The sequence below is a fragment of the Orbicella faveolata genome, unplaced genomic scaffold (assembly GCF_042242905.1).
Source record: "Orbicella faveolata isolate gen_17 unplaced genomic scaffold, um_ofav_v1 contig_26, whole genome shotgun sequence".
Lineage (NCBI taxonomy): Eukaryota > Metazoa > Cnidaria > Anthozoa > Scleractinia > Merulinidae > Orbicella > Orbicella faveolata.
The window spans coordinates 3,202,501-3,217,500 of record NW_028301554.1 but is presented as its reverse complement, the minus strand read 5'-3'; the positions used below and the strand labels follow the sequence as shown (position 1 = coordinate 3,217,500).

At 42.6% G+C, this 15,000-nt stretch overlaps 2 protein-coding genes across 2 annotated transcripts; both read right to left on the bottom strand.

Moving 5' to 3' along the window:
* Positions 1 to 6,257: 6,257 nt before the first annotated feature.
* On the bottom strand, positions 6,258 to 10,010 carry LOC149107666 (uncharacterized). The gene has a single exon (XM_089296118.1). The coding sequence runs from the start codon at positions 10,008 to 10,010 to the stop codon at positions 6,258 to 6,260; it is 3,753 nt and encodes a 1,250-aa protein (XP_089152244.1).
* A 387-nt stretch (positions 10,011 to 10,397) lies between these two features.
* LOC149107665 (uncharacterized) lies at positions 10,398 to 13,174 on the bottom strand. The gene is made up of 2 exons (XM_089296117.1): positions 12,941 to 13,174; positions 10,398 to 12,847 (listed from the first exon to the last, which is right to left on the bottom strand). The coding sequence occupies exon 2, from the start codon at positions 12,732 to 12,734 to the stop codon at positions 10,398 to 10,400; it is 2,337 nt and encodes a 778-aa protein (XP_089152243.1). The 5' UTR covers positions 12,735 to 12,847; positions 12,941 to 13,174.
* Between the last annotated feature and the right edge of the window lie 1,826 nt (positions 13,175 to 15,000).

Sequence of the window (15,000 nt, the reverse complement as noted above, 5' to 3'; positions counted from 1 at the left end):
TTTAACGTTAATAACACGGGGAGTGCAACCGCGGTCTCCAGAACAAGAGTGCTTAAAAATAATTATAAACTGCTAATAAAATCTATGAAGTAAAGAGTAACTTGAAGTTGGGTTAATTAAATAAGATTTAACAAGTATACTGCACTAAAATGTGTGCAAAAAACTACTGTTTTATTAAAGAAAACACTCTGGATGCTCTCTGACTCCCCACCGATCCTTGCCCCTTTAACCACCATGTTAACATCCATTATTGCTGAAGAGGACTTAACAAAGAGGGGAAGTTTATTTCAAATTCTAATGGTGAATAACGAGAACATAAATGAGACGAAAAAAAGGAACAGCACAGCTCATCTTCTGCAATTGCCTAAAATCATCTAATAATAGGCCATAATTCTAACATGTCCCCGAGGCTTCAGGGAATAAAACAAAAACAATAATAATTATCCATCCTTCAGTGACCTCGTTGTGATTTGTTTTATTTTATTCCCTAAACCTCGGAGCCAAGTTAGAATTTTAATATAACGAAAATGGCCTATTGGCATGGAAAGGGTCTGTCTGTCACACCCTATTTAAGGTGGCTCAAAACAGTTTTCTGTTTTTTCTTTTTTTGAGACTTTTAGAACTAGGTGCGATTTTTCAGACTTGCAACTGCACTGTTTTGAATGGCTGTGCTATTTTTTTAAGGTAACTCTCCACTGTACCTTTCATTGTATTTAAGTCATAAATTAAGGTTGCACTGTTCTGTCGCATAGCAACAAACTTGACCAAAACTACTTGACTTAAAGTACACAAAGCGCAATAAGAAGCCGAGCAAACTCAATTCTGCATTTGCCGGTTCTTGATATCTCCAATGTCTCAGTCTTATCAACCAACTTTGTTCGTTCTGGGAGAACATCAATCGATCCTCAGTCTTCCTCGTTCAGACGGCACTGTTATGTCCGAGGAATCAGGACTCGTCCTTAGTTAGAATGGTATCTATACGGCATGTTATTCAGTGCAGCCAAACAATTAAGCAAATGATAGACAACTGAGAGGGCAAGGCGACAAAAACTAAGTAGGCAAAAGTAATTTTCAACAACCATATTCAGGATATTTTCCGGGATTAAGTTACATTCCAAACTCACTACAGTTAAGAAATTAAAATTGCTTGAGTAGGAAATTAACACTGATTCATACTTAAAATGTCAGATTGATTGCTTTGTACTTTTCCAACGAAGTGCTTACACATCTTTTTCTGTTATTTCATTATTATTCTTTAAGGGTAAAGCATAACGTAATACAAGTGGCAATTTTAAAAGCAATACCTCCAAACCGCCTCCGCTCTCCATAACTCCCACTGTCATTTCTTCTGAGCCTTGGATAAGAGCAAAACATGTAGACTAATAAGCAGACTGTAAATTTCTCAGCAAAGAAAATAATAAATTTGACATTGTTCTTTTTACTTTTTGTAGTGCTCGTCACGTTTCCTCCGATCTATAACTAGATTAATGCCGTGACTGCCTTCCTTTTTTTAAAGGGTAGGAAAAATTTGGATTTTGATATCACTTAGGGTGTACAGTAAGGAATACTTATCTTTTTACTCGTTAAGGGATTTTTCAGAGGAACACTTTAAAAAAAACACGTTCAAATGGCTAATTCCCTCTTGAGACGTGCCTGCAGGGAATCATGGTAGTTGTATTCATCAAAACAAATATCCAGTCTAAGATGATGAATACAACTACCATGATTCCCTGCAGGCACATCTCATAGGGGGAACTAGCCATTTGTTGTCCGTGTTGTTTAGATCGATCAGTTATGATGTCTTAAAACCTCTCTTCGTAGATGAAAGCATTCCGTGATAGAGTTTCCTTCGTCGAAGTGATCGTTGCCGTTACTAGTAAGTCGGTTTAGAATGTCATCATCATAGGGCTTAAATACAGCTTGAATCACTTTTAAGTTTTGCATGCGTCAATCGAAATTTCCAGAGTGTAAAACAACCTGATCCGATCCCAGAAGACTCACCAGCTTTCCCGAACACCGCTTCTTTCTTCGTTACTGTGCTGAAAATAAAATCCGATATTTATGACGGATTCAAAACATCCTAAGTCAAAACAACTAACCTCTACACTAGATAAAAACAATAGAAAATGAAGCAGAGAGGGGATTGGTGCTTCGTTCCCATGACCGCACGGTATCCCCTCTGACCACGGCTTTTACATGATTTTTCTGTGTCAAAACAATTTGATTTGTCAGCAAAAGTAATGTTCGTATTCCTTTTGAATGTGTTGTGACGTACTTTAAAATCAAAACCTGCCAACTATAACAATGCGTGAAGTAATTCTAACTTACCAATCAAATGTTGACCTTAAGGCCCCGTTCACAATACGCTAGAGGAATTTGAAAACGCAGCAATCACCGGTCACTTTGGATTTGTGTTTGAGGAAAATTTGAACAGGGAAAACACATTGTTGTCGATCATGACGTCATCGCTTTGGAAGGGCTCCGTTTTCAAAATGTTTTCCGTTCCACACTATTACGTAAGGTTGGCGTTTTCAAATTCCTCCGGTTTGAAGAACGTTTTCGAAAAGCTCCGTTTTCGTGACGGATTACTGTGGACGGTAGGCCTAACCGTGGAAATAAAGATTGGTTTTCAAATTTCTCCAGCGTAGTGTTTACGGGGCCCCTAAGACATTCAGACAGTTTTAGACAGAACCAATAATTTCCCGTGGAAGAGGCCCATGTATAGGTTACCTATCTCTTGTCCTCTATCAGTTTCTCTTCATAACTATACTAGGACAAGTAAGATGTTGGATAATCACGCGAACACACCGTCGCAGCTTGCACTCAAATTTGCGCGCATTTTTCGTTAACATAACCCCATTTCTCGAGTTAAGTTTGAACTACCATGTTACCTTTCAACTACCATGAAATTTCATTTCTGCATCTCCTTTCCATTTCAAAGTTTTCCTACACTGCCTAAAGACCTGTCCGGCAAACGGGAAATGTTTGGCGACCAAACATCATCAAACATTGTTTGGTGACCAAACATTTTACCGTTTAGCCACCTTGTTTGGTGCTGTTTGATCGTGTTTGATCGTGTTTGATCGTGTTTGGTCGTGTTTGATCGTGTTTGGTCGTGTTGGAAAAAATTTGAAGGCCATCAAACATTCGGTCAAACAACTTAAAACATTTATTTCGTTCTCGTGTTTGATAGGCGACGTTTTGTTCGTTTGGACAGCCGTATCAAACATGTTTGGCGCGCGCATGCGTCCCACGCTTGCTCAGCGGCTTATATCCATTGTTTGATCTGTGTTTGATCAAACATGTTTTAACCATTTGGCCACTCACTTCAACATCAGCATGTTTGGTCACCAAACAATGTTTGATGTTTGGTCGCCAAACATTTACCGTTTGGACAGGCCTTGAAGTAAGAACAAATTATGGTATATTTAACATAGGAGTTAAGGGCCCCAAAGTTTGGAACTCTACAGGCGAAATCCTAATACATAGATTTAGCCAAGGCTAAAAGCGGAGCTCCTGGGCCGAGTTGTTCAAAGCCCGATTAAGCTAACCCAGGATAAGCGATAAGAGAATTTTGATTTGAGTTTTGTAACTTTGCGGGGAGGTTTTCTGTCTATATTGTTTGGCCCTCTGTTTTGAGTTTGAGTAATCTCAAAATACACACAAAAAAGTAATGGTAATAGGACTGAGTGGAGTCCAATTCGAATGGGACGACACGTAGTCCTATTATCAATAAATCATAAAAATTACAATCTTCGAAAAAAGAAGAATAACCAAGTGATAAAAGAAAGAAAACATTTGCATTAAAAAACTGACAAAGGAGGCGCAAATTGTTTTTAATGTCGAACTTTGAATGTGATGGGCTTATTGAACTGTCCAATAACAAACTGTCCGATAATAACTTGGCAAGTGAATTAGTGGAAAATAGGAGTTTTTTAAACCAATCACAATCAAGTAAAATGTAATTTTCATAATTAGCAGTGAAAAACATTTGTATACAAGAAAAATTTATACTTCGGTTAAGTTTTACAGTAAGTTAACCTGACATGAGCTCGCGATCCAATCAAAAATCAGCAGTTGGTCAGCGTTCAACTTCGAAAAAACACGTGACCTCCATGAGCTCTTAAGTTAAGCCCGTGGTATGGACAAGTGATACTGGTCAGCGGATATCTTGTTTTGAAAGGTGTCAATTGACCATAATATCAGAGGTTGTCTCTGTTAACCTACTGGCTGGAGTGCCGCCATCTTGCGCAACTCCGCCGCCGTCGTCGTGCGTACGCGCCCACGAGCAATACCGCTAACCATGATAACCGTTAGAAAATCAATGCATGGGTTTCCTTTTCTCTCCTATATGAGTACGGGGCTCCGCTTAAACATTTTCTCTCTCAAAATTTAAGGAATCAGTAAAAAGCGATGTTGTTAAAGATTATTAGTTATATGATTAGTTATATGTATTTACATTATTTTAGAATGCAGTTGTGTCATTTCTCCAATGTTCTGGTTAATTATTCTTTAGTTAAACGCATCGCGCGACTGCACTGCCACAAACGTGGCTGTGTAGCCGCGCGATGCGGTTCCCGTCGATACCCACAATTTGACCCTTGCTCACAGAGTCTCCAGTAGCTCAGTGGTTAGAGCATCCGACTAGATCACAGAGGATCGTGGGTTCAAATCCCATCTGGGAGTCGGATTTTTTCCGAGTCGTTCTTGTTGTTTCTTCGTTAGTATTCCCTGAGGGCGTTTATTTTCCTTTCTCTCTCTTTTTTCCTCTTCTAATCCTTTCTTTTATGTGTGCATTTCTGCTACATGTATCTTGCTGACCTGCAATTTATTTTCATTTAACGCTGATGCCAAACTGGCTGTCTGGCTCCGCTAGCCCCTATGGGTATTCAAGGCAACCAGTACTCTAATTTTTATCATTGATATTTTGGTACATTTAGAATTATAGTGTGAAACAGTACAAATAAAGATTGTTGTTGTTGTTGTTGTTGTTGTTATTGTTATTGTTATTGCAAGCTTGCCAACTAGCTGACCAAAACAATTGTTTCGGACAGACTTGGCATCTCTCTAGTGCCGTTTCCAGGGGGCAACGAGCTTTCAATGTGGACTAAGACCTATTCTCGCGCCTCTGCCGTGCCAAGCTAAATTTAAGAATTAATTTCGAGTTAAGCACGACAGTAGCACGGCGTTTGAAACCATTCAGTTCGGCAGGCTGAATTAAGCTCGGCACGACTTCTTAGCACGGCAGTAACGAGACTTCGCTTCAAACGGCGTGCTCTTCCCGTGCCGAACTGAATTCATAGCCTGTTGCATCAGCTGCCATTGTTTTCTAGCATTTAAAATGGTCTTCAGCAAAGCAAACTTCTTCCGATCTTAGGCGCGAGTGAATAGTAGTACGACGTTTAGACTAGGCCCAAGTAGTCTTCCCGATTGTGCGACACCGAGGACGACGCCTTCAGTATAAAAAGTTGATATATACTTTACCGAATTAAGCAATTATCCAGATCTACTAAGTACACCTGTCGGTCTAAAAACCTGTTCAGGGTAAATATTTAATGAAATCGTTTAATTGCAAAAGGACATCCAATATATTATTTGCAGCGGTTCACGTTCTCCAAAGTACCCAGAATTTGGTCATTTCACGTTACTTTGCAAGGGACGGCTAAGAAATGTACAAAGATTTATAATGCACGTGCATACCCACCGTTCTGTTCTGTAGGAACCCAATGTCCACTACAGGAAAGCGGCAACAAGTAAAACTAGAGATGCGCTGAACTGCAAACGTCTTTTATTACATGAACAACGATTCACTGAAATCGAATGCGTAGATCCGCTAAGTAAACCAAAATAACAACTGAATCACAAAGGATAAGAAAGCTAAATGAAAACCGATCGATACTTACAAGTTTTTCGTGCCTTGTTCCGCTAATAAGAAATGAAATCCTGCTCGACACTAACAATGAACTTCGAACACACTAAAACGAACTCAAAAGCAGACCATGTGCTTTTGAAACTTGATATTTACCGCGACTGCAGAATGCATGATCAGCGGCACGCGTCATAAATGAAACACTGAAATGTCCACTTCTTAAATGTCTCTATTCGAATCATTCCTAAAACAAGACCAAGTCGTTACATGCTCCCCCCCCCAAAGACTCTCGTAGTCTTTAGGTATTTGACTCGTTTGATAACAGAAAGAATGTCATTGATTCCAAATTCCTGGATCTTAAGAAAAAGGTCAATCGACAGTTCAATAACTAATCGCACAAGTTCAGGTTTTTTTTCTTCTCCATGGACTCCTCAATGGACTTCAATAGCTCCTCTTCCAGAAGGCAGAGTTTGCGGATATCTCTCCTGAAGACACCTCTTGCACTTTTCACCAGAACTTGTCGCACCACACCATCAGAATCTGGGAAGGTCTCTTGAACTAGCGCTTTGCGCCACTGTCCTCGGGAGAGGTTTGCATCCTTCATGATGACCAAGTCTCCGACCTTGAAGTTTCGCCTCTGCTTCAGCCACTTTTGGCGTTCCTGCAACAAGGGAAGATATTCTTTAACCCAGCGGGCCCAAAACTCATTCGCCAAAATGTGCACATGTTTCCATCTTGCTTGAAACTTGTCGGAGTATTCCAATTTACGAGGAGCTGAACACGGATTCGGGCGCAACAGCAGTATGTGGTTAGGGGTCAAGGCCTCTAAATCGTCGGGGTCGCTAGACACACGAGTGATCGGTCGACTATTCAGGATCTTCTCGACTTCTGTCAGGAATGTCGTTAGGGTCTGCTCATTGACAAGGTGCTCACCAATCATGGCGTGGAGAATCCTTCGAACGGAGCGAATGAGCCGCTCCCAAACACCTCCTTGGTGGCTTGCCGTCGGGGGATTGAAATACCACTGTATATTCTCCTGAAGCAGCTCACGTCCTACTCTTTCTTGGTCCCAGGTCTTCAACGCATTCAAAACATCGGTTTCTGCTCCCCTGAAGTTTGTGCCATTGTCACTGTAAATAACCCTGGGTGGACCTCGTCTCCCGACAAATCTTGTTACTGCTTGAATGAAGCTGTCCGTCGTTAAATCATTCGCAAGCTCGATGTGGACGGCTCTATACCTAAGGCAGGTAAAGATGCAACCATAGCGCTTGTGGAGTTTGGGATTCTTTCTCACAGATCTGGTAAGTGGTCCTGCATGGACGTAGAGTGGTCCAAAATAATCTATTCCAACAGCAGCAAACGGGTAGATTAACTGGTAGCTGTCTGAAGAAACTCTCACCACTGGGAGTGGTGCTGTAATCTGCTCTCCCACTGTAGCATTCTGGCGCTTACATTCATGGCATTGCCGCAGGACACGTCGGATGGACGAAACACCACTCACAATCCAGAAACGCTGTCTTATCTCCGCTAGTACTTGGTGTGGACCTACATGACCATTAGCATGGTGGTAATGGAGGATGATCATCTCTGTTACACGGTGCTTCCCAGGTAATATCATTGGGTGTTTTACATCATAGCTGAGGTCTGCACGGTCTAGTCTTCCTCCAACTCGCAAGACTCCTTGATTCACGAATGGTTTCAACTTGGCGAGAGGACCTTTGCACGGATTTGGGTTGGACAACTCTTCAGGAAAGGTCTGAATCTGGACGTTCCTTACGATAATTCTCTCTGCTTTTTCTACATCTAACAATAGGAGGTGGGGAACCTTCTCCTCTGGGTTCACAAGCGAAACAGTGGCTGCCACTGGCTTCGTTCGCAACTGCAACAGCTTACGGGCTCCTCGAATGATCCAAGCCACTACTCTTCTTAACTTCTCCCATGTTGAGAATCTTTCAAATAAAGTGCCCCAGAAGTCTTCTTTCTCGGCACATGCATTAACGGTGATCTTCTCTTTCTTGACTCCCTCATCTTGGTCTGATAGTTCTTGATGGAGATCAGCGGGTTGCTGCGGCCACTCCTTTTGATCTTTCCACAGAAAATCTGGGCCATGTTTCCACACTTCTAACTTCTTGGTTTCGGAGACCTTTATTCCTCTCGAGGCCAAATCAGCCGGGTTAGCTTCTGACCTAACGTGACGCCATTGTGAGGGCCTTGATCCTTCTCTGATGACAGCAACACGATTGGCGACGAAGGTGACAAATCTTTTCGTCTCATTGAATATGTACCTTAGGACAATCATTGAATCGGTCCAGAAGGTGACGCTGTGGATCTTGATGCGACCTTCCAACTCTCGCATAATGAGCTTGTCCATCTTGATCAACAAGGTGGCAGCGGTCAACTCCATCTTAGGTACGCTGATACCACTCCTTAGAGGCCTCACTCGCGACTTGCCCATGAGGAAACTGTTGTGGATGCTCCCTTCATTGTTAACGAAACGCAGGTAAGTTACTGTCCCATATCCATGTCCTTCAGAAGCGTCTGCGAAGTGATGGAGTTCAGCTCTTTCTACTTCTCCAAAGTCTCGGGGAGTAAAGGATCGAGGGATACTGTAACCGGTGAGGCTTGCGAGTCCTTCCTTCCAATCTCTCCACTTCACTGCTAGTTCATCAGGGAGCCTGTCATTCCAGTCATACTTTAATCTGCATAGCTCTTGGTTGATCTCTCTTCCAGGCAGGATTAGGGGACCAACCAAACCAAGGGGATCATAAATTGTTGCAATCGACGACAGGACGCCTTTCCGGGTCCCTGGATGGGATTTATCACTAACAACTAGGTTGAAGGTGTCTGCCTCCATGTCCCAATGGATTCCTAGGGCTCGGTCCATGGGTAGACTGTTGAGATTGATATCTAAGCCCTTGACAGCTGGTGCTCGATGTTCAGGTGGGAATGCATTTAGGACTTCGCGCTCATTGGACATAACTTTGGTCAGCTGGAATCCTCCTTTCGCTAGCAGTTCCTGTAGCTCCTTTGTAGTTTCCACTGCCTGGCCCGTCGTTTCGAAGGACTTGAGCAGGTCATCGACATAAAAGTCTCTCATGACTGCGTCAATGGTCTGAGAGGAGAAACCTTCGCTGTAATCGGCAGCTGTTCGCCGTAATGCGTAACCACAAATGCTGGGTGATGAGGTAGCCCCAAAGATATGGACTAGCACCTGAAAGGTCTTCGGGTCCTTCGTCAAATCTTTATCCGGCCACCACAGATAGCAAAGAGCGCCCCGGTCTTCAGGAGACACAAACACCTGATGGAACATCCGCTTAATGTCAGCTGCCACGGCTACACTGTTAACTCTGAATCGCAGAATGACTCCTATAAGTGAGCTTGTGTTCTCTGGTCCCTGCAACAACTGATTGTTCAACGAGACACCGCTGGACTTGCAGGCACAATCGAATACCACTCTCGGCTCTTCAGGTTTTCTCGGGTGCCAAACAGCGTGATGCGGTAGGTACCAAATGGGTTTGAGGGAAGAAATTACTTCATCAGGGACTTGACGTGAAGATCCTTCTTCTTGGTATTTCTGGATAACGCTTGCATATTGCTTGTGGAACTCAGGGTCTCTTTCCATTCTCTTTTTCAGCCAATACAATCTCTTCTTTGCCACTGGTAGACTATCAGGTAAGCAGGGAGGACTATGCCGGAATGGCAGCTTGAGCTGATAATGTCCATTAACAAGGACCGCTGATTGATCCATAATCTGCTTCGCTCTTTGGTCTTCCAACGACAAACTCTCTTCAACATCCACAAGGGTATCTTTGAACTCGGTATTGTACAAACGTTCCAATTGCTGACTTAACATCTCTTCATGATCACTCCTTACGAAATTGACATGGATGCCATTGCTGTTGGGTTCACCCATTGGGCCATACACCGTCCAACCTAAGGGAGTATTTACAGCATAGGGCTGGCCCCGAGCTCCTCTTCTGATTTCAGAATTATCATCGATAATATCCGGTCGGTCGCTACCAATAAGGATGGAGACTCGATGCCCTTCTATTTCGGGAAGACTGACGCCATCAAGGTGTGGCCATTTTGTCAATTCTCTATTGTTGGCGAAATGTCTCTCTCCAATGGGTAGGCTCTCCATTGTCAGAACCCGATCGAGTGTGAACTTCGTTTTCCCGTCAAGTGCTTCTATATCCAAGCGGGCTTGGTGACCACGTTCCTTCCCTTCATAATTGACTGTTGAAAGGGTAAAATCAGTAGGCTCGCGTTCAAGGCTTAATTCTTCTACAAGACTTTCTAAGCAGAGTGTAGTGTCTGATCCGCTGTCTAGGAAGGCGTATGTTGTTAGCTGCTTGTTCCCACCTGGCCCACTGACTCTTACTGGGACGACCTTGAAGCAGACCCTCGGTCGACTGCTGGTTGAGGCTTCCCTTGGAGCAGAATCTCTGGATACGGCAAAGGTACTGGATTCGATAACCGGGGGATGGTTGGATTCAGTGAGTGTTGCAGCTGTTCTACCAACTGAACTTTAGCCACGAATGACTGGTTGCTGATTTGCACTTTCTTGTTCTACTACACGGTCGTCAGTCTCTTCGCGGTCTGGCGGGTGAAGAAGGAAATGGTGCTTCTTTCCACAACCCGATTTCCGACAAGAAAATCCCTTCGAACAAGATCTTGAGAAGTGTCCATACGAAAGGCAACTTCCACACAGCTTCTTCTGTCGTACAGTTCGCGACCGATCTTCGTAAGATGCATTCTTAAAGGTCTCACACTGCCAAATTGCATGCGGTCCGGAACATTGATAACACTTCAAGGTGGCTAAGCCAGTACCAGCAGACCTTCTGTTTCCTCTGCTCTGGGTAGCTAGGGTTGTAGCCTTAAATGGCAGATCTTGTTTGTCTTTGTTTCCATGTCTTCTTTCCTTTTCATGCTGAGGCAGTGACGACTTCAGTTCCTGGCCAAAACGGTTGTTTAAGCGATCTGCTCGTTTCTGTATGAAATTCACAAAATCATAAAAGTAAACTTGTCCCTTAGAACAAATTAGGTCTCCAGCAACGTCTGTCCACTTCCGCTTCAAGCCCTCATCAGGTAACTTTTTCATCAGCATAAGAATCGTATCTTCATTGTCGAGGCGGCTTACGTAAAGTGGTCCCATACGCGTTAACACTCGTTTGGTATCTTCAAGTTTTCTCGCAAAATCCATCAGACTTGCGGCATCAACTCTTCTAAGGTTGTATTCTCTTAACCTTTTCATGTGTGCATCAGCCACCATGTGAGGCTGTCCAAAATTCTTTGACAGAGTTTTCCACGCTTCACCATACCTCTGACCAGTAGGAAGGTTGACGCAGCTTTTTATAGCCTCTCGCGCCTTTCCAACACACTGCGCGAGTAGACGGGTCAATCTTTGCGAATCATCGGGCAGCTGATTCTCAATGTGGTCGCAGAAATTGGCAACAAATTCTCCATACTCGGAAGGGTCTCCCCCAAACTTCATCAACTCAATTTTCGGTAGAGTGGGACCTTGTTTAAGTGCCTCTGCGATTGCTTGCCATGGCGCTTTATCTGCAAGTTCTACTGACGGGGGGTGTGGCACTTGGCTGGCTGGTTGCTGTGTAAGGTGCTGAAGTGTTTGTAACAACACTTGCTCAAGCTGAGTGTGACTTGGCTGAGGGGTTTGAAGCTCACTTTTAAATTTATCGGTGGGCGAACTCTTCTCATCCTTGGTCACAAACGGTTTGAATTCATCTACATCTACTCTTACTGAAGACTTTTGCCTGGTCTCTTTCGGCTGAGAAGCAGGGTTGGGAAGTGGTACGTATGGGGGATCCATGTCACTCTGAGAAAACGTCGATACCGACGACACCTCATGGTCAGCTTCCAAAGCCTTAGTTCTGGTTGCTTGTACATCAGATGGGGGTTGCGGGATAAGGTGTGTGTCTTGTGGTAAACTGAAAGGCCTTAGTGGTGTGTGAGGGATCAACTCTGGATTTAATGGTGGAATTATCTCACTTACAGTTTCGTCGTCCGAGCGCTCGGTCTGCAATTCCTCTTTCTCAATCTCGAGGTCCACAGTAGCCTTCTTTAGTTCCATTTCCACCTGCATCCTTTCAATTTTCCTTGCCATCTCAGCCTTGTTTCGTTCCCTTTCCTTAGCGATTTCAAGCTCTCTCTTCTGAAACTCAGCTTCTTCCTCTTCCAAGCGACGCTCCAGGCTCTGCCTTTGTTCAAGTGCTTCCACCTTCAGCCGTGCTTCTTCAAGCAATCTTCGCTTCTCTCTTACGCTACTCGAACTGGTACGGGAACTCTTCCCGGTTTTACTCGACCGATGTGATTTGCGATCAGACTTGGACCTTCCTTTCGTGTCGTTTTTAGCCTTATATTTCCACGCGCTGAGCTCTACCTCGAGGCGGAATTTGCACTCTTTTTCATTCTCGTAACTTTCGTTCGCCATAGTTCTCATTCGTTCATTATCTTCAAAACTTAAGTAGGTTTCGTGGGAGTCTACAAACTTGTGGAATGCACGCTCGTAATCTTCGACACCTTTCATCACTTCGTGTTCGCTCGCATGTTCAGACAGAAGTCCTTGTACAAATTTCAACCTCCTTCTCACGTACCCCAAATGTCCCGCTCTTTTTGCCTTTAAATCAATAGCTCTTTCGATTCGAACTTCCTCCGAATCCATAACTTTCGACGGAACCATCTGCCTCGAGGTAAGATTACTTTCTAAACCCGCAGTTTCGGATGGTGGAACATAATTAGCTGTTGTTTCGACGCGAGGATCTTCGCTCGACGATATTTCCTCTTGAACTTGTCGGAGCGACGTACCTTTCGCTCCATCTGGCATCTCGTGATCTTGCGACGCCATAGAAAAACTTTGAATAATGTAGGAACCCAATGTTCACTACAGGAAAGCGGCAACAAGTAAAACTAGAGATGCGCTGAACTGCAAACGTCTTTTATTACATGAACAACGATTCACTGAAATCGAATGCGTAGATCCGCTAAGTAAACCAAAATAACAACTGAATCACAAAGGATAAGAAAGCTAAATGAAAACCGATCGATACTTACAAGTTTTTCGTGCCTTGTTCCGCTAATAAGAAATGAAATCCTGCTCGACACTAACAATGAACTTCGAACACACTAAAACGAACTCAAAAGCAGACCATGTGCTTTTGAAACTTGATATTTACCGCGACTGCAGAATGCATGATCAGCGGCACGCGTCATAAATGAAACACTGAAATGTCCACTTCTTAAATGTCTCTATTCGAATCATTCCTAAAACAAGACCAAGTCGTTACATGTTCATTAAACCTTTTGATTGGGGACGCTCTCGTTCGCGTTACCGTCGTAGTTTGATTAAGTATGGAAATTTCCGCGACAGCACTGAAAATTCAAATTTTCTTTTATTGTGTAAGAAAGACCCTTTCTTTCAAATTCTTCCAGGGTTTTTTTTTTCAGTAATGTTATGGCTGCGTTCGCATCTATCATCATGGCTACATTTAATTGCTACTGTTGGACGTCTATAACTATGGAATTCGCATATTTCAGCCGAGTATTATGTCCACTGAACGTAAAGGGCCAACCCATACACGACCACTCTCGTGTGGCTTTGATAGCTCAGTTGGAAGAGCATTGCACCGGTAACGCAAGGTCGTGGGTTCGAATCCCGTTCAAAGCCTGAAAATTCTTTCAGGTTTGTTTACCAGTAGTGTTACGGCTGCATTCGCATCTATCATCATGTCCTTTTGTTGAACGTTTTTCGGAAATATTGCTTATAGGTTTACACTTTTGTGAAATCAAGGAAAGTTCGCAATACAAGCCGATCGATCGACCAAGGTGGTCGATGGAATAAAGCGTATGACATTTAATGATAATTTTTATTTTTTAAGTGGAAAGCCTAAAGTCTAAAAACGTTCGGTGTCTACTTTTAAATTTTTCATTTTTTTTAGCCTTGTAGTAGCATATTTTATTGTAATGTAACTTTTTATACTTTTATCATGATATGTAAAGCGCTTTTGAATATTTTATATAACTAGCGCTATGAAAACGTATTATCATTACTATTATTAGTAGTATTGATGATTTGATTTCTATAGTCTCTACAAATTAACATAATATCAAAGGATCACAAATTCGACGTTTCGGCGTCATCGTGACACCATTGAATGGTGTCACGATGACGCCGAAACGTCGAATTTGTGATCCTTTGTTATTATTATTAGTATCATTATCATTATTATGTTATCATATTATAATTATTATATTTTTATTAATTTACACAAAAAACAGAAGAGTATAAAGACGGAAACCTGGTTGATCTAGGAGTAGGTGGAAGTGTTATCATGGCTCCTAAGGGCCGCCGGGACACTCCTATCAACTGGAAAGCGGAGCAAACAATAGTTAAAAACGGTGGTTGAAGTAAGCAAGTAAGTAATTTATTTAACGTCAATAACACTGAGCCAGAGTGCTTGACAATAATAACTGCTAATAAAATCTATGAAGTAAATATTGACTTGAAGTTGGGTTAATTAAATAAGATTTAGGAAGTATACTGTACTAAAATGTGTGCAAAAAAATACTGTTTCATTAAAGAAAACACCCTGGATGCTCTCCTACCCCACACCCCCTGCCCTTTTCAGCAGCATGTCTACATCCACCACTATACTGAAGAGGACTTAACAACGAGGGGAAGTTTATCTCAAGTTCTAATGGTGAATAACGAGAAGATAAACGAGATGGAAAAAAGGAACAGCACAGCTCCTCTTCAGCAATTGCCTAAACTCATTTAATACTAGGCCATGATTCTAACATGTCTCCGAGGCTTGAGGGAATAAAACAAAAATAATAATAATTATTCATCCCTCAGTGACCTCGATGTGATTTGTTTTATTTTATTCCCTAAGCCTCGGAGCCAAGTTAGAATTTTAATATATCGAAAATGGCCTATTGGCATGGAAAGGGTCTGTCTGTCACACCCTATTTAAGGAATTTCGTGCCCATTGTTACTGTGCGTCCTTTCTGCGCACGTAATTTATGTCGTAACGTCACGCCACGTCATACATCAAGCACGCGCTAAGGAAGTAATATTTAACAATTAATCTTTAATCTTTAATCTTTAATCATTA